The 18,429-nt window shown below is 59.5% G+C and overlaps 2 protein-coding genes across 3 annotated transcripts in view; one reads left to right on the forward strand and one right to left on the reverse strand.

The window, feature by feature from the left end:
* The window catches only part of BIN3 (bridging integrator 3), a 47,232-nt gene extending 36,015 nt beyond the window's left edge, over positions 1 to 11,217 (forward strand). For both annotated transcript variants that reach the window (XM_054398641.1, XM_054398640.1), the window contains 2 exons: positions 897 to 1,031; positions 11,071 to 11,217. In XM_054398641.1, the coding sequence (XP_054254616.1) occupies positions 897 to 1,031; positions 11,071 to 11,217 (282 nt within the window). The remainder of the gene's footprint in view (positions 1 to 896; positions 1,032 to 11,070) is intronic.
* Positions 11,218 to 16,734: 5,517 nt separating this feature from the next.
* Positions 16,735 to 18,429, reverse strand: CUNH8orf58 (chromosome unknown C8orf58 homolog). Its single transcript, XM_054398638.1, has 4 exons — positions 17,593 to 18,429; positions 17,106 to 17,175; positions 16,905 to 17,008; positions 16,735 to 16,812 (listed from the first exon to the last, which is right to left on the reverse strand). Exons 1-4 carry the CDS (start codon positions 18,427 to 18,429, stop codon positions 16,735 to 16,737), a joined length of 1,089 nt encoding a protein of 362 aa, XP_054254613.1.

The following is an 18,429-nucleotide window of genomic DNA, read 5'->3' on the forward strand; positions in this document are numbered from 1 at the left end:
AACTGCTCTAATATTTCACAGCCCACCCCCTCCTGCCCTTTTCCACACCACCTCACAGACATTTCCCTTTCTCCCCACGCTGCTGCTGCTTTAAAGGAGCCACTTGGGACGCTCCGAGCTGAAGGTCATGGGCAGCAGAGCTGCCTGAGGCAGGAGCCTCTGGGAATGCTCTTGGGAATGGCAGGGAGAGGGGACACAGGCACTGGGTGGGGATGTTCTCCAGCCCAGCTGAGCTTTGGGGATGGGCTTTGTCCACCTTCTTCTGAAGGAAAGAAGATTTCCTGTAGCAGCCTCTCTAGGTGTCCCTTCAGGGTCAGAGCTTGGGTCCCACCAGGCTGCCAGCTGCTCCCTTGGTCCCACCAAGCTCCATTGGGTGGTCCAGAGGGTCCCACCAGGCTGCCAGCTGCTCCCTTGGTCCCACCAAGCTCCATTGGGTGGTCCAGAGGGTCCCATCTGGCACTGGTAACTGGTCCCTTGGTCCCACCAGTCTCCATTGGATGGTCTCTTGGATCCCACCAGGCTCCACTGAATGGTCACTTGGTGCCACCAGGCTCTGTTGTCTGCTCCCTTGGTGCCACCTATCTCCACTGGATGGTCACTTGGTGCCACCAGGCTCTGTTGTCTGTTCCCTTGGTGCCACCAATCTCCACTGGATGGTCACTTGGTGCCACCAGTCTCCACTGGGTGGTCACTTGGTGCCACCAGGCTCTGTGTTCTGCTCCCTTGGTGCCACCAATCTCCACTGGATGACCTCTTGTGTCCCTCCCATCCTCCCTCAGCTGCTTGCTGGCAGCCCTCACCTCCACGCAGCGCTGGGCTGGCCCCTGTGCAGCTCTGCCCAAGGTGGGGAGGGCACTGCCCCAGGTGCCTCATTCTCCACCACTCTCCTTGCCCAGGCCCGTGAGGAGCTGAGGCCAGTCAAGGAGGACTTTGAAGCCAAGACCAAGCAGCTGCTGGAGGAGATGCCCAAGTTCCACAGCAGCCGCATCGAGTACTTCAGACCCAGCTTCGAGTCCCTGGTGCGGGCACAGGTGAGCTGCCAGCTGCCCTTTGGGTGGCAGCTGAAGTCCTGCCTGGGTGGGAAGTGCTCCTCAGCCAAGGCACCTTCTCAACCTGAGGCTTCCACACAGGGATGCTCCCCACCCCATCCCACTCCTGCCCCCAAACCTCCCAGCAGTGGTGGGAAGCCATGGAGGGGGCACTGGGCAGCGTGGACTGGCAGAGGAGCAGGTTGGCATCTGCTGGTGCTTGTGGTGGTGCTCTGCTGGCCAGGAGGGACAGCTGGAGCTGGGTTTGTGTGGATCTGCCTGGCATCAGGGACACTCCTGGGACACTCGGGATGTCCTGGCCCGCCAGGCTGCCTCCGTCAGCTGCTGCCCTGGGGTGGCTTTGGTCCCTTCAGGATGTTGGTGGTGGTCCTGAGCTCAAGGTTGGATCTCCTGGAGGGTGCTGAGCTGCTCAGAGCTCCTCTTCAAGCTCTTGAGAGCTGCCAGAGATGGAGGAGGAGGAGGAGGAGGAGGCTGCTGTGTGATCTCCACACCAAGGATCTGCAGGCAGGGGTGGCCTAAATAAACTCCAGCCTGCTTCAGCTGCCAGCCTCCTTCTGCTGCTCCTCCTCCTCCTCCTCCTCCTCCAGCTCCCTGCTCCTCTGCTCCTCTCCTTTAAGGCTGGAGAGGAACATGCTGAGGGATCTAACCCAGCTTTGAACTCCTGGCATCTCTGCCCTGGATCCCAGGATGGTGCAGTGCCAGGATGTGGGCGACTCCACGCTCTGGCTCCTGGCACGGGCACCTTCCTGGGCAAGGGGGGAGGGCATTTTTTTTTTGGGGGGGGGGGAGGTTTGTTTGGGGTTTCTTTTGGGGTGGCAGGGAAGCTGCTGTGGTGACTGCAGGGAGGTTGCAAAGAGCACTGTGCCACCCCCTGCCTTGGGCTGTGGGGTGAGGAAGAGGGGGGCTGGGGGAGGTGGGCTGGGGGCTGGCCCCCTCTGCAAGAGCTGCCAGGGAGTTGTCTGCAGGCTGATTCACCCAGCAGATGGTGCCAGTGCTGGGTGCTGCTGGTGGGTGCTGGGGATGCTGTTCCTTGCTGTTCCCTTAGCAATCAGAGCGTGGGGCTCCCCCCACCCCCACCCCCTCCCCAGCCCTCCCAGACACCCTGGAGCCACCACAAAGGACTCAGCCTGGCCCTGCCAGCCCCCTCCAGCCACTCCTGTGTTGTGGGTGGGTGGTTTGGGCTGAGACCTTGAAAGCTGCCCCCTGGGCCTGCCTGCCCGTTTGGGAGGTGCTGGCAGGTGCCACCAGAGAGAAGCTTTGCCCCCTCCCTCCTCCCCCCCAGCCCGTTCTGTCCTTGGCCACCGCGTCCCTGAGGCTGGCTCCTGGCTGCCAGCTGGCTCCTGGCACAGCTCTGGGGGCAGAGATGGGATTGGGGTGCTGGGAGATGGGAGCCTTCTTCTCTAGGGACCTTCTGTGGGTACCCTCATCTGTGGGTACCCTCTTCAGTGGGTACCTTCTTCTGTGGGTATCTTCTGTGGGTACCCTCTTCTCTGGGTACCTTCTTCTGTGGGTATCTTCTGTGGGTACCCTCTTCTCTGGGTACCTTCTGTGGGTACCTTCTTCTCTGGGTACCCTCTTCAGTGGGTACCTTCTGTGGGTACCCTCTTCTCTGGATACCCTCTTCTCTGGGTACCTTCTTCTCTGGGCACCCTCTTTTCTGGTGCCCTCTTCTCTGGGTACCCTCTTCTCTGGGTACCTTCTCTGGGTGCCCTCTTCTCTGGGCACCCTCTTCTCTGAGTACCTTCTTCTCTAGGTTCCTTCTTCTCTGGGTGTCCTCTTGTGTGGGTACCCTCTTCTCTAGGTACCCTCTGGGTACCTTCTTCTGTGGGTACCTTCTGTGGATACCCTCTTCTCTGGGCACCCTCTTCTCTGGGTACCTTCTTCTCTGGGCACCCTCTTCTCTGGATGCCTTCTTCTCTGGGCACCCTCTTCAGTGGGCATCTTCTCTGGGTACCCTCTTCTCTGGGTACCTTGTTCTGTGGGTACCCTCTTCTCTGGGTGTCTTCTTCTTCTAGGTACCCTCTTTAGTGGGCACCTTCTGTGGGTACCTTCTTCTGTGGCTACCTTCTCCTCTGGGTGCCCTCTTCTCTGTGGGTACCTTCTCCTCTGGGTGCCCTCTCCTCTGGGTGCCCTCTCCTCTGGGTACCTTCTCCTCTGGGTGCCCTCTCCTCTGGGTTCCCTCTCCTCTGGGTTCCCTCTCCTCTGGGTGCCCTCTCCTCTGGGTGCCCTCTCCTCTGGGTGCCCTCTCCTCTGGGTTCCCTCTACTCTGGGTGCCCTCTCCTCTGGGTGCCCTCTCCTCTGGGTGCCTTCTCCTCTGGGTGCCTTCTCCTCTGGGTTCCCTCTCCTCTGGGTGCCCTCTCCTCTGGGTGCCTTCTCCTCTGGGTTCCCTCTACTCTGGGTGCCCTCTCCTCTGGGTGCCCTCTCCTCTGGGTGCCCTCTCCTCTGGGTGCCCTCTTCTCTGGGTGCCCTCTCCTCTGGGTGCCCTCTCCTCTGGGTGCCTTCTCCTCTGGGTGCCCTCTCCTCTGGGTGCCTTCTCCTCTGGGTTCCCTCTCCTCTGGGTTCCCTCTCCTCTGGGTGCCCTCTCCTCTGGGTGCCCTCTCCTCTGGGTGCCCTCTCCTCTGGGTCCCTCCAGGAGCAATGAGGCTCCTCAGGGCAAGGTGCAGTTGGCAGGGGGGGATGTGGAAGCTGGGGTTGGCTCTGCCCTTGCTGATGGGCACTGCTGGGGGGGGGGGGGCGGGGAGGGGGGAGGGGGGCAATGCCTCTGGGATTGCTCAACCCCAGGTCAAAGCCAGCACCCAAAGGTGGCCTTGGGTGCAACCCCTGAGTGGTTTTCTCCCTTTTGTGGTTTTTTTCTTTTCTTCCCCTCTTTTTCTTTGGCCCTGGAGACAGCAGAGGGTTAAAGTGAGCCAAACGTGTGCCAAGTGGCACAAGTGGCACAGGGCTGAGCTGTGAAGGGTCCCAGCTGCCCAGAAACCCTCAGCCCCCCCCCCCCTCTGGCCCCCCTCCCCCCAGCTTCCAACCAGCTCCAGCCAGAGCAGCAGCTCCATGGCTTGGACCCAGCCAGACCTCTCTCCAAGACCCTTCCCAGCTGGGTGGCTCTGGGTGCTGCGACCACCTCCTGAGCTCCCAGGGGCTGCAGCATCCAACACCAAATTCTTCTCCCCCACCCACGGCCCCCAGGGCCATGCCAGCAGAGGCTTGGGAGGGGGAGGGGGAGGGGACAACGACTTTGATGTGGCCACACAGAGATGAAAGGGGTGGGGGGGAAGGGGAGGTTTGGAGCCCCCAGTGCCTGCCTGCCACCTTCATCTTCCACTCGGAAGCCTCCTGATTTCTCTTGGCCACTTAGAACTAATTCCTGAATTTATCTTTCCCACTTCCAAACCTCCTGATTTTATCCTTCCCCACTTCCAAACCTCCTGATTTGATTTTTCCCACTTCCAAACCTCCTGATTTGATTTTTCCCACTTCCAAACCTCCTGATGTTATTTTTCCCCACTCATAAACCTCCTGATTTCTTTTTTCCACTTAGAAACCTCCTGATTTTATTTTTCCCACTTCCAGACCTCCTGATTTCTTTTTTCCCCACTTAGAAACCTCCTGAATTTGTCTTTCCCACTTCCAAACCTCCTGATTTTCTTTCCCCACTCACAAACCTCCTGATTTTATTTTTCTCACTTCTAAACCTCCTGATTTCTTTTTTCCCCACTCACAAACCTCCTGAATTTATCTTTCCCACTTCCAAACTTCCTGATTTTATTTTTCCCACTTCCAAACCTCCTGATTTTATTTTCCCCACTCACAAACCTCCTGAATTTATCTTTCCCACTTCCAAACTTCCTGATTTTATTTTTCCCACTTCCAAACCTCCTGATTTGATTTTCCCCACTCACAAACCTCCTGAATTTATCTTTCCCACTTCCAAACCTCCTGAATTTATCTTTCCCACTTCCAAACCTCCTGAATTTATCTTTCCCCACTTCTAAACCTCCTGAATTTATCTTTCCCACTTTCAAACTTCCTGATTTTATTTTTCCCACTTCCAAACCTCCTGATTTTATTTTCCCCACTTCCAAACCTCCTGATTTTATTTTTCCCACTTCCAAACCTCCTGATTTGATTTTTCCCCACTCACAAACCTCCTGAATTTATCTTTCCCCACTTCCAAACCTCCTGAATTTATCTTTCCCACTTCCAAACTTCCTGATTTTATTTTTCCCACTTCCAAACCTCCTGATTTTATTTTTCCCACTTCCAAACCTCCTGATTTGATTTTTCCCCACTCACAAACCTCCTGATTTCTTTTTTCCCCACTTAGAAACCTCCTGAATTTATCTTTCCAACTTCCAAACCTCCTGATTTTATTTTCCCCACTCACAAACCTCCTGATTTTGTTTTTCCCACTTCCAAACCTCCTGATTTCTTTTTTCCCCACTCACAAACCTCCTGAATTTATCTTTCCCTACTTCCAAACCTCCTGATTTTATTTTCCCCACTTCCAAACCTCCTGATTTTATCTTTCCCCACTCACAAACCTCCTGATTTCTTTCTTCCCCACTGATTCCTTTCACTTTCCACTCCAAACCCTCCTCATTCAGTTTATTTTCCAATCAAAAACCTCCTGATTTCTTTTTTTTTCATCCCCTTACACCCCTCCAGATTTCATTTTTCCACTCAGAAAATTTCTCATCTTATTTTTTTTTCCCCAGTTCCAAACCTCCTGATTTATTTCTTTTATTTTCCACTTTGAAACCTCCTGATTATTGTTTTTTTCCCCCACTTAGAAACCTCCCAATTTGCTTCTTGTCCTTTTAGAAACCTCCTAATTGATTTCATTTCCCAGTCAAAACTCCTTCTGGTTTCTTTTTTTTCCACTTAGGAACCCTCCTGACTTTTTTTTTTTCCTACTTAGAACCTTCCTAATTTTTTTTCTTTCCCACTTAGAACCCTCCTGATTTTATTTTTCCCACTTCCAAACCTCTTTCTTTATTTTTTCCCCACTCAGAACCCTTCTAATCTTTTTCTTTTCCACTCAGAACCCTCCTGATTTTTTTCTTTTCCACTTACAATCCTCCTGATTTTATTTTTCCCACTTCCAAACCTCCTTATTTATTTTTCCCCACTCAAAAAACCTCTTTATTTTTTTCCCCCACTTAGAGCCTTCCTAATTTTTTCTTTCCCACTTAGAACCCTCCTGATTTTTTAGTTTTCCACTCAGAACCCTCCTGATTTTATTTTCCTACTTCCAGACCTCCTGAATTTATTTTCCCCACTCAAAAAAAACTTTTTCTTTATTTTTTTCCCCACTTAGAACCTTCCTAATTGCTCCTTCCCCACTTAGAATCCTCCTGATTTTTTTTCTTTCCCACTTCCAAACCTCCTGATTTTATTTTTCCCACTTCCAAACCTCTTTCTTTATTTTTTCCCCACTCAGAGCCTTCCTAATTTTTTCTTTCCCACTTAGAACCCTCCTGATATTTTTCTTTCCCACTTAGAATCCTCCTGATTTCATTTTTCCCACTTCCAAACCTCCTGAGTTTATTTTCCCCACTAAAAAACCCTCTTTATTTTTCCCCCACTTAGAACCCTCCTGATTTTTCCTTTCCCACCTAGAACCTTCCTAAGTTTTTTCTTTTCCACTCAGAACCTTCCTAAGTTTTTTCTTTTCCACTCAGAACCCTCCTAATTTTTTTCTTCCCCACTTCCAAACCTCCTGATTTGATTTTTCCCACTTCAAACCTCTTTATTTATTTTTTTCCCCACTTAAAAAAACTCTTTCTTTTTTGTCCCCACTTAGAGGCTTCCTATTTTTTCTTTCCCACTTAGAACCCTCCTGATTTTTTTTTCTTTTCCACTTAGAACCCTCCTGATTTTTTTTTCTTTCCCACTTAGAACCCTCCTGATTTTTTTTTCTTTCCCACTTAGAACCCTCCTGATTTTTTTTTTCTTTCCCACTTAGAACCCTCCTGATTTTTTTTTTCTTTCCCACTTAGGACCCTCCTGATTTTTTTTTTCTTTCCCACTTAGAACCCTCCTGATTTTTTTTTTCTTTCCCACTTAGAACCCTCCTGATTTTTTTTTTCTTTCCCACTTAGAACCCTCCTGATTTTTTTTTCTTTCCCACTTAGGACCCTCCTGATTTTTTTTTTTTTTTTTGCTACTTCCAAACCTCTTTCTTTATTTTTCCCCCCACTTAGACCCTTCCTAATTGCTCCTTCCCCACTTAGAACCCTCCTGATTGGTTTTTTTTTTCCCCCCCATTTCCCACTTCCACACTCCTGATTTTTGTTTTTTTTTTTTTTGTTTATTTTTTACTGAACCACTGGAAGTTGTTGGCAGGGGGGGAAGGAGGGAGGGAGGGAGGGAATACCACAAAAAAAAGAAGAGGAATTTTATGAAGCAGGGAATGAGGTGAGGTCCATCCCCCCCCCCCCCCCTTCCTCCCTCCTCCTCCTCCTCCTCCTCCCCCCTCCCAGGGGGTTTTTGTTTTGTGTTTTGCCAGCCCCTTCCTCCCTCCCCTCCCCTCCCCCCCTTAAAAACTCTCTAGAAAATGAGGGGAACAGGGAGTCCCACACCAGAATTAGTTCAGGACAGGTGGACTTGGGGCCCTTGGCTCCCTCTCAAAGGCAACTTGGGAGCTGGGATTTGATGGGATGGGGCTGGGAAAGGGGAGGGGAGAGGAATGGAGCATGTGGGATCCATAGCTGGAAAAGTACTGGCTGCTGGCAGGGGGATGTGGTGCCTGGGATTTTTTTTTTTTTGGGGGGGGGGGTGGTCTCCCCTCGTTGCTGGAGGTGTCCCACTCCCCACCTCCCTCTCCCTCCCTCCTTTCCCACCCCAGAGATGATTTTTCACCCCTGGGGCAGTCCAAGGCTGTGGGGAGCTCCTGGCTGGAGCTGGCTGCCTGCTGGTTAGGCACTGGGATGGACTGGAGAAGAGGAGAAACCCCCCCCCACCCCAGTGCCCCCCCAACACACACACACCAAGGAGACCCCCAGTGTGGGCTGGCAGCTCCCCCAGGAGGGGCTGGATGGGGGCAGCACAATTTGGGGAGGGGGAGAACAGAGACCTGAAGACTTGCACTGCTTTGCCAGAGGAGATGCTGCTGGGGCCTCTGGTGTGCTGGGGAGGGGGTCTGGGGGGGTCCTGAGAGCAGTGCTGGGGTTGGGGGGGCGGTCTGGGAGCAGAGTTGGGGTTTGGGAGAGGGTCTGGGAGCAGAGTTGGGATTCAGGGAGTCTGGGAGCAGTGCTGGGTTTGGGGAGGGGTCTGAGAGCAGTGCTGGGGTTGGGGAGGGGGCTAGGAGCAGTGCTGGGTTTGGGGAGGGGTCTGGGAGCAGTGCTGGGGTTGGAGGGGGGTCTGAGAGCAGTGCTGGGGTTGGGGGGGGGGTCTGGGAGCAGTGGGATCTGGGGTTTGGGGGGGGGGGATGTCACATCACCCCCAGCTGCACCCAGCTGCCACCAGCTCTGCCAGGTTGGTTGCACTGTGCCAGGGCTGGGGTTGGCAGCCTGGTTGGGCTTGTGTGGGACTGACCCCCCCCCCAGCCCCTCCCCCAGCACCACCCAGGCTGTGGGGACAAGGGGCATGGTGGAGGGAGGGGGGCTGGGGGCAGCTGCAGAGCCCTGCCCCCCCCCCCCAGCTGTACAACCTTGCAGCCTGGATGCCAGCTCTGCTGTGCCAACGGTGCCCACCAGCTCCACTGCTGGGGAGCAGGAGCTGCAGCCTGCTTTTTGGGGGGGGGGGGGGGGGCAGGAGGGGTTTTGGGGGTGACCTGGCTGGGGGTTTGGCGGAGGGGGGGGCTGCAGTGGGCTTGAGGAAAGGGGGAGGGGGTGGGGGTGTTGGTGCCCACAGGTTCATTAGTCACTGTGTTAATGAGCAGTGCTGCTGAATCACCCCCACCCCCTGCCTGGGGAGCCCCACAGCAGCCCCCCCCCCCAGGAGAGGGCTGGGGAGGGGGGGGGGGGGGGGGGTGGGGTGGGGGTCCCCAGCAGCTTCCCTTGGCCCTGCCCACGTTTGGAGGCAGATGAGGAGGGGAGGGGAGGCTGCCTGCACGGAGACCCTGAGAGTGGCTGTGCAGAGGTGCTGGGGGCCAGCTGCCAGGTACCCACCAAGCCCCCCCCCCCCCCAAGGTGTGCCCCTGGGAAATCCTCCCAGCATGGCAGGGTGGGAAGGGAGCTCTGCAGACTCCTCTGCTCCAGCAGGGCACCCACAGCAGCTTGCCCAGGAGCACAGTGCCCAGGGGGGGTTGGAAGCTCTCCACACAAGGACACTCCACAACCTCTCTGGGCAGCCTGCTCCAGCCCTCCAGCACCCTCACAACAAACAACTTTCTCCTCCTCTCACATGGAACCTCCTGGGTGCCACTTGTGCCCTTGCCCCTTGTGCTGTCCCTGGGCACCAGTGAGCAGAGTCTGGCCCCAGCCTCTTGCCCCCCACAGCTCCTTTAGCTCTTGCTGAGCATTGCTCAGCTCCCCTCTGGGGCTGCTCTTCTGCAGGCTCTCAGCCCCAGGGCTCTCAGCCTTTGCTCCTCCCAGAGCTGCTCCAGGCCCCTCAGCAGCTTCCCAGCCTGCCCTGGACTCTCTCCAGCACTTCCCTGGCCCTCTGCAACTGGGGAGCCCAGACCTGGAGCCAGGACTCCAGCTGTGACCTCACCAAGGCAGGGCAGAGGGGCAGCAGAACCTCCCTTGCCCTGCTGCCCACTCTCTCCTTGGTGCCCTCCAGGACCCCCTTAGGTCTCCTTGGCCAGGAGGGCACATTGCTGGCTCATGGTTGTCCCCCAGCCCTCCCAGCTCCTTCCCTTCAACTCCTTCACCTTCTGAAAGGAGGCCAAGGCTGGCACCACCCACCTCCACATTGCTCATCCCTCCCCAGCCCTGGCACCTCCAGGGCACCTCCATCACCACCCTCCTGCCATGGTTCCACCACAGCCACCCTCCAAGCTTGGAAGGGAGTTGGGGAGGGGGGGGGGGGGGGGGGGGGGAGGAAAGGGGGTCACTGAGAGGGTGCCGGGGGTGGGCAAAGCCAACTCTGCCCACCCCCACCCTCCCTTGCCCACCATGCCAGGCTCACTGCCAGCACCCTGCGGGCACCACCGCTCTGCTTCGGCGAGGGCCCCGAGCTGGCAGCCCTGTGCCATCTGCCTGCGCTTGACCCCCCTGGCTCCCACTCCAGGAGGTGCTGGTTGGATGCTGCAGTTAATTGGTGGTGTTAATTAGCACATCGTTAACCACCACCCCCCCCTCCCAGCTCCCCTCCCCCCCCCAGCCCCCTGCTCCACGCAGGCTCTGGGTGATGCCAAGGCACCGCTGCCCACCCTGGCATTGCAGGGCAGGGCAATGGGGGGGGGGGCCAGCCCTGCTTCCAGTGATGCCAGGGGGGCAAGCTGGGTGCTGGCAGGGTGCTGAGGATGATGAAGAGGGGGTGCCAGTGACAGGCCCCCCCAGCAGGCAGCCCCCCAGCTGGGCAGGGAGCAGGGGAGGGCAGCGTCATTAAAACGTGTGGAGCTGGAAGCGTCCAGGGTGGACCAAGTGTGGTTCCAGCGATGCCAGGGGGGCAAGCTGGGTGCTGGCAGGGTGCTGAGGATGATGAAGAGGGGGTGCCAGTGGCAGCCCATCCAGCAGGCGGCCCCCCAGCTGGGCAGGGAGCAGAGGAGGGCAGTGTTACTAAAAGGTGAAGAGCTGGAAGCATCCAGGGTGGACCAAGTGTGGTTCCAGCGATGCCACGGGGGGGGAAACTGGGTGCTGAAGATGATGAAGGGGGGGGAGAGGGGGTGCCAGTGGCAGCCCCCCAGCTGGGCAGGGAGCAGGGGAGGGCAGCATCACTAAAACATGCAGAGCTGGAAGCGTCCGAGGCTGGGGCGGGCAGGGGGAGGGTTGGCAGCACCCCATGGGAGAAGCTGTTTCAGACACAGAGATGCTGAGACAAAGAGAGGGGAATTGGGGAGGGGGGAGAGGGTTGGAGCTTATTTCCCACCCCCCACCCCCTCCTCCCCTCCACTTCCAGCCTTTTATTTTGCTGCCCCCAGGTCGTGTACTACACAGAGATGCAGAAGATCTTCGGGGAGCTGGCGGCGCAGGTGGAGCTGCCCGGCCGCAGCGATGAGCAGCGCCAGCAGGAGAACGATGCCAAGCTGGGCGAGCTCAGGGCACTCTCCATCGTGGCTGATGACTGAGGGAGGGGGGAAAAGGGACTGCTAGGGAGAGGGGAGGGTCCTGTCCCCCACCCCCAAAACCCTCACCCCCTACCCAAGCTTCTCCTCTGCTTCTCCTCGCTCCCAGCGCTGAGCTCGAGGGCTCGGTGCCCACCTCCGGCTTTGCCCTTTGGGGGTTGGGCAGAGTTAGGCTGTGGGTGAGCGTTGGGGGTGCCCCTTCCAGGCTGGAATTCCAAAGGGAGGAGCTGGGGCTGGCTCTGGCCTCTGCCTGCAGCCAACTTTTTGGCCTTTATTAGAGCAAGGAGCCAGCTGGGGGCTGCTGCCCCTGCCCAGGGAGCAGTTTGGTGCTGGACCACCACTGGCTCAGCCCCCCCAGGGGTCAGCTCAAGTCTCCTTTGCCCACCTCTGGCACTGCCCTCAGGTGGTGAAGGGGCTTCAGATGATCCTTGGGTGATGCCCTTCCAGGCTGGAAGCCTGTTCCAAAGGGAGGAGCTGGGGTTGGCTCTGGCCCCTGCCTGCAGCAGGGACTCGGCTGAGCACAGGGAGCAGGCTCTGGGGGCTGCTGCCCCTGCCCAGGGAGCAGTTTGGTGCTGGACCAGCACTGGTCCAGCCCTGCCAGGACCTAGCCAAGGCCTGGAGCTAGGCTGGGCTCCTTACCCAGGACTAAGCCACTCCTGGGACATTCATTTTGTGCCTTTGGAACCCAGGAACACCCTCCCAGGGAGGGTAAAACTTCAGATCCCATCCTTGGAGGCAGCAGAGGAAGGGGGGAAGGAAAGGGCTGGGCAGCCCCTGCCCAGCATCCAGCAATGCCAGCTGCTGAATCCACCTCATCTCAACCAGGAAGAGGACAGAATGCCCCCAGCTCTACACCTGGAGGGGCACAGGGGGTGCCCAAACAGCAATTGGCATGTGGGTGCCCACCCAGGGGGCATGGGGAGCCCAGAGGACAGAATACCCCCAAGCCCACAGCTAGAGGGGCACAGGGGGTGCCCAAATACACAGCCCTGGGGCTGGTGAGTGCCCAACCAGGGGGCTTGGAGAGCCCAGAAGGGGAGGGGAAGGGATGCAAGAGGGAAAGGCAAGGCCCAGGGAAAATTTGGGGGTGGGGGCTGCAGAGCCAGAGCTGCCCCCTGTGGGGGGGGTGTGTTGGGCTGGGGGGTGGGGGACAGAGGGTGAGGGCTCCACCACTTCTCAAATAAAGTTTTCTTTTTTTGGCAGCACAGAGCCAGGGTCTGTGTCCCTGAGTGGGGGGAGGAGGGATGCAGGGTGCCAAGGCTGAGCTGCTGCTGCCCTCTGCTGCCATCTGCCAGCCAGTGCCACACCACAGAGTGGGCAGCTGGGCCTGGGGCGTGGGTTCCCAGCCCTGTCTTTGGCTCCGGAAGTGTGAGGTTGGCATTTGGAGAAAGTTTTTAAGGGCTGAGAAAGAGAAATTGGAAAGGGGGGGGGGGGTGTGTGAAGAGCCTCTCCTGCCCCCAAAGAAAGAAGGAAAGGCTGCAGCAAAGCACAAACCCCACAGGCTTGGAGCCTCAGCTGGGGGCACATGGAGAAGCTGCAGGAGCCACCCTGGAGCCAGCTGCAGCCAAGAAACCTGCCCTGGGCACACTGGCACCAAGAGACCCCCTCCAAGCTGCTGGGCACAGAGGGCAGCAGCCTGTGGTGCTGTCTGGGGACCCCCAGCCTCAACCAGACCCCAGCTGTGTGTCCAGCTCATGGCCCAGCTGCAGTCCACACAAGATCCCCTCCCTCAGGGGTTCCACTTCACCACCAGCACACAGCCCCCAGCTGGCACAAGCCCTGCAGGGAGGGAGCTGGCACAGAAGGGGCTGCTGGGGACCTTGCCACCATCCCTGGCTGTGTGGTGTGACATCCAGATGGGCTTCCCAGAGGGATTTTATCTTTCCTCTTCTGGTGAGGAACCAGCATCCACCAGATCTGCATCAAGCAGCCTAGAAGAGAGGAGAAGGGGGGACAAGCAGCTGGCAAAGGTGGCACACAGCTCAGACAGCCACAGGATGAGTTGGGCTGGAAGAGACCTTTCAGGTCATGGAGTCCAACCATCAACCCAGCACTGCCAGGGCACCACCAAACCATGGCCCTCAGCACCACATCTCCAGGGCTCTGAAACCCCTCCAGGGATGGAGACTCCACCACTGCCCTGGGCAGCCTGGGCCAGGCCTGGACAACCCTCAAGGGGAGGAAATTGTTCCTCATGGCCAAGCTGAACCTGCCCTGGAGCAACCTGAAGCCATTTCCCCTTGTCCTGTCCCTTGTTCCTTGGGAGCAGAACCCAACCCCCACCTAGCTCCAGCCTCCTCTCAAGGAGCTGTAGAGAACCAGAAGGTCTCTCCTCAGCCTCCTCTTCCCCAGGCTGACCACCCCCGAGCCCCCTCAGCTGCTCCTCCCCAGCCCTGTTCTCCATGCAGACCCTTCCCCAGCTTCCTTGCCCTTCTCCAGCTCCTCAATGTCCTTCTTGGAGTGAGGGACCCAAAACTGACCCCAGGACCCAGGGTGTGACCTCAGTGCTTCCCCTGCCCAGCCTGCACCCAGCTCCCCACCAGTTGCCACTGGGAGCAATCCAAACCTCCTCCCCCAGCCTGGAGAACTTCATCTCCCCTCAGCTGTTGCCTCCCAGCCAATGCTGGGCCAGGTTGAAGCAAACCCTGAGGAGTTGCCAAGGTTACCCAGAGCAGGGCTGCTATATTTAACTGGCACCAAGGAGCTGAGCACCCCCAGGGCTCTCCCATGGGTGATGTGGTGGGAGCAGAGCCCTGGCAGACCCTGTGCCAGCTCCTGAGGTCCATGGCAGGGTGGGCAGTGAGCTCCCCCATGGCCTGCAGGTGCCACACTCCCCTCTGAAGCCAGAGTCGACCCCACCTGGGCTCTCCGAAATCCAGAGTGGATTTGCCCACCTCCCTGTGGCACCCTTTGCAGAGCTGCCAGCTGAGCCCCAGCACTCTGCCCCTCCTCCATCCTGCTCCTCCACCCTGCAGCCCCTGCTCAGCCCAGCCCAGCTCCTCCTCCGTGCCACCAGCTCCTCCTGCTGTCCCTGCACTCCAGAGGGATTTTGCTGACGACGGAAACTTCACCAGAGCAGTGCAAACTCCACTCTCACCCAAAAACCTGCTCCTGTGCCAGGGCTGCTGCCACACACCAGCAGGGCAGCTCCAGGCTGGGGAGGACTTCATCTCCTCTCCTAGAAGTGGCTCTCCTGGTTCCCCAGCAGCCACAGGGAGAAGGAAAAGGAACTCTGCAAGCACTGCTGGCTGAAGAACATCAGCACCCAGACCTCCAAAGAGCAGAAGGGAAGAGATGGCACTGCCTGGAGATGGGCACTGCCTGGAGATGGGCACTCACCACGACCCTGGGGACAGCATCAGAGTGGAGCCATCCCATGATGGGGACCATTCCCTGCCCCCAAGCACAACTTCCCCTCCTCTTTCCTCTCCAGCAGGGCCAGGGAATGAGCCTGGTCACATCCCAGCACCTCCATTTCCTCCTCTTCCTCCCTCCCTCTTCTAAGGCCAGGCTGGAGGTGGCTGTGAGCAACCTGCTGTGGTGTGAGGTGTCCCTGCCCATGGCAGGGGGGTTGGGACTGGCTGAGCCTTCAGCTCCCTCCCAACCCTGACAATTCCATGATTCTATCCTGGGACAAGCCCCCCTCCCCAGGGGGCACAAGCAGGTGTTGCAGATGCCAGCTGCCACCCCCCAGGCAGCAGACACCACCCCCCTGCCCCAAACCCCAACCCCCCAAGGGCTTTCCTCCCAGACTGGCTGAATGAACCCTTCCCAGGGCTGCCAGCACCACCACACAGCTGCCCTTGCCCCTTGCTTTGCTTCCTTGGGTGCCCAGGAGCCTTCCCTTGCCCAGGGTCATCTGGGGACACCAGGCTCATCCCCCTGCCAAGACAGCAAACCTCCCTTCCTCCTCCTCCTCCTCCTCCTCCTCCTCACCTTGACCCTGGGTCAGCATCATCCAGAGTGGCCTCAGCACCACGCAGATCAGCCTCAGCACCCTCTCTGGGGTCTGCCACCAGGCTGGGGCTGGGGTGCCACCAGTGAGGGGGCAGAAAAGCTGCCACAGGGCTTGGTGGGAGCACAGGGCTGGATGCCCTGAGGCTCAGGGAAACCTGAGAGGTCCTCTCTGACCACAGACACCACCCCAAAAGAATCCAACGTGTGGCCAAAGCACCCAAGACAGGGAGGACCCTGGGGCTTCAGGTCTGGCCTGGGGGAGGGTCCAGTGGTCCAGGAGGCACAGGACAGGAGGGGAGGGGACTGCCTAAAGCTCACCCTGCAGTGGGGACACATTCTTGTCCTTGTCACCTTGCCCGAGTCCCTCCAGCCCCCTGCTCCCCACCTTGCTGAGACCACCCCAGGTGGCTCAGTGAGTGGATGGGAGGCAGCAGGAAGAGTTTGACTACCAGGGAAGGGGAACAAGGACCACAAGACCACTCCCTGGAGTGGTTTTCCTCCAGGAAACCTCCACACCTCCAGCCATGCTCCCAGAGACCACCCCTATGCCACACCCCCACCCCCGGATCCATCCCTACCTGAGGGATGGGCACTCACCTGGCCTGGGAAGCAGCAGTGGGATGCAGGAGGCTGGAGCCAGCCTCCTGGGATGGTGGGAACGGGGCTGGGATGCTCGGGATCTGCTGCTGGGGAAGGAAAACAGGGCAGGAATGGGCAGGGAAAACAGGGAGGGGGAAGGGGGTGTGTGGAGGAGGTGAGGAAGGAGGGGGGTGGGGAGTACCTGGCGGCTGAGCTGAGGCTTGCAGGCAGCTCTCACCAGCGTCTGCCCGGTCCGTGCTCCCTGCTCCTTCACTGCCACTCCCGACCGCACCAGGAGGGGCTCCCCGGAGGGGCTCCCCCCCCTCCAAACCTCAGCTGGAAGATCATCTCCCCTCCCACCACCCCCAAACTCCTCCCCCCCAACCCACCCCGGGGGCTGGTCAGCACTCCGAGGGGGAAACCACCTTGGAGGACCACTTTGTCCTCCCCCCACCCTATGATACCACCAGGAGCATCCCTCCCCCCCGGGCGAGGACCCACCCCCGACTCCCGGAGCCCCTTCCCCACCCACCTCCAGCAGCAGCTCTGTGGGGAGCCAAGGAGGGGGACGGGGGGGGGGGAGGGAAATGAGCTTTAAACCCCCCCAGATGTTGTGGGACCCCCCCCCGGGGCTGACCTTGGAGGGGATCCGGGCTGAGGGGGGGACACGATACAAAAGGGGCTGGGCAAAGCCGTCGGCAGCGATGCGGTGGTGACGTAGCTTTACATGACGTCACGGGGGGAGGCGAGGAGTGACGCAGCTGCCCGTGACCTCACAACGACCCCGGCCAGCTCTGACAGTGCCAAGTCTTTATTGGGTGAAAAAAATGAGGATTTGGGGTGGGGGGTGGGGTGGCACCGGGCCGGGGACCGGCCCCGGGTAGTTCTGACGTCATAGGGGGGGGTGTGACGTAGTAGGTGCAGCGTTGCTCCTCCATCCGAGGGGGGGAATGGGGGGGGGGGGGAGGGGCCACTCCCATCCCCCTACCTGCAGCGCCCCCCGCGCAGGGAGCGGCGAGTGAGGCGAGTGAGCAGCAGCTTCACCCTGCCCCAGCGCCCATCCTGCCGGGAGAAACGGCACCAGTGAGGGGGGGGGACACACACAGGGAGACCCCAACCCACCCACCTCACCCCCCCCGCCCCGAGACCCTCACCTTGTCTGCTGTCGGGGTCCCCCCCCCGCTCTCGCAGGGATCCAGCAGGCTGGGGGAGCTGGCAGAGTGTCCCCAGGTCCTCCTGCACGGCCCAGGGGCAGGGGCTGCGTGGGGGAGGGGGACAAAGGTGGGGGTGGGTGGGGGGAAGGACACAAAGAGGGTATGGGGGTGGTCCCACCTCCCGTGTCCTCCCCTGCTCACCTGGAGCCTGGCTGTCGGAGCAGGAACGGGGCCGGAACCGCTCCCCCCTCCACACTGGGTCCTGGGTGGGCTGGGGGTGCTGGGGGGGGGGGGCAGGGGGTGAGCTGGGAACACCCCTCCCCCCCCAGGACCATCCTGCATCCTCCCTGGGGCAGGTTGGGCCCCACACATACACTTCCCCCTCCCCCCCATATCTTCCTCCCCATAGTCTCCCAGGGGGTGATCTAGGACCCCTCAGTACTCCTCCATCATGCCCCCCACATCCTCCCGAGGGGTGAGCTGGGACCCCCCATCCCCTTCCCACAGTCTTGTTCCCCACATCCTCCCAGGCATGAGCCAGGACCACCCCCAGCACCACCACCATCACCATCCTCCTCCCGGGGTGAACTGGGACCCCCAACACTCCTCCATCACCCTCCCCCCACATCCTCCCGGGGGTGAACTGAGCCCCCCCAGCACCACCCACACAGCCTCCCCTGGCCCTCACCATAGTGTCAGGGTGGCTGTGCCCAGCCTGTGCCACCTGCTGCCTCAGGAGGAGGTTGTCCTGCTGCAGCCGTGCCAGGTGCTCCAGCAGCTGGCAGACGTGTTCCAGGTACTGCAGCCCCTGCCCTGGCACTGGCACCGTCACCTCGGGCACAGCCTGTGGGTGAGTGGGCACCGCATGGCTCCCGGCCGGCCGATCCCTTCCCCCTCCCCCAGCCACAGCCTCCCCCTCCCCATCTCTCACCGCTCCGTCAGGATTTTCCACCTCGGGCTCCTCTCGCTCCCGGGATTCCCGTGCCAGCTGTGCCCACAGTTTGGCTGTGCTGGCACCATGCCGACCCAGCTGGCGTGGGCATCGCCCCGGTGCCCGCTGCCTCCTGCTGCGCTGTGCTGCCTGCACCAGTTTCTTACTGCCCGAGCGGCCGTGGTGCGGCCGGGAGGGGTCTGTGCCAGGCTCCCCCCCGGGGAGGAGGCTTTGGGAGAGGGAGAAGCTGCTGTGGGAGCCCAGGGGGGTGAGTGGCGAGTGCTCGTTGCTGGGCATCTCCACCCCGGAGTCCTCCGACTCGCATCTGGGGAGCTGCTCGCTTGCCGGGGGGCTGCTGGAGGCGAGGGCTGGCCGCGGGGGGGGTCCCCAGCTGCTCACCACCGCCCCCCGGGGCCGCTCTGGGCTGTCCTGCAGCCGGCGGTAGATGCTGGCGGAGGTGCCAACCACGCAGCTCTCTGCAGTCTCCCAGGCACCATCTGTGGGGTGAAGGGGCATGGCTGGGGTCCTCGGGCAGGGCGAGGTGCCCACCACCCCTCCTATCCCCCACAGCCACCCTACACCAGCTCCAGCCAT

The sequence above is a fragment of the Indicator indicator genome, unplaced genomic scaffold (genome assembly GCF_027791375.1).
Source record: "Indicator indicator isolate 239-I01 unplaced genomic scaffold, UM_Iind_1.1 iindUn_scaffold_71, whole genome shotgun sequence".
Lineage (NCBI taxonomy): Eukaryota > Metazoa > Chordata > Aves > Piciformes > Indicatoridae > Indicator > Indicator indicator.

Excerpts from the sequence above, each read along its gene's own strand:
- CUNH8orf58 (XM_054398638.1), bottom strand. The coding sequence starts at position 18,429 with ATGGCTGGAGCTGGTGTAGGGTGGCTGTGGGGGATAGGAGGGGTGGTG. Across the intron at positions 17,176-17,592 it reads ACAGCCACCCTGACACTATG|CCCACCCAGGACCCAGTGTG; the intron begins GTGAGGGCCAGG and ends CAGCACCCCCAG. Across the intron at positions 17,009-17,105 it reads CTCCGACAGCCAGGCTCCAG|CCCCTGCCCCTGGGCCGTGC; the intron begins GTGAGCAGGGGA and ends TCCCCCACGCAG.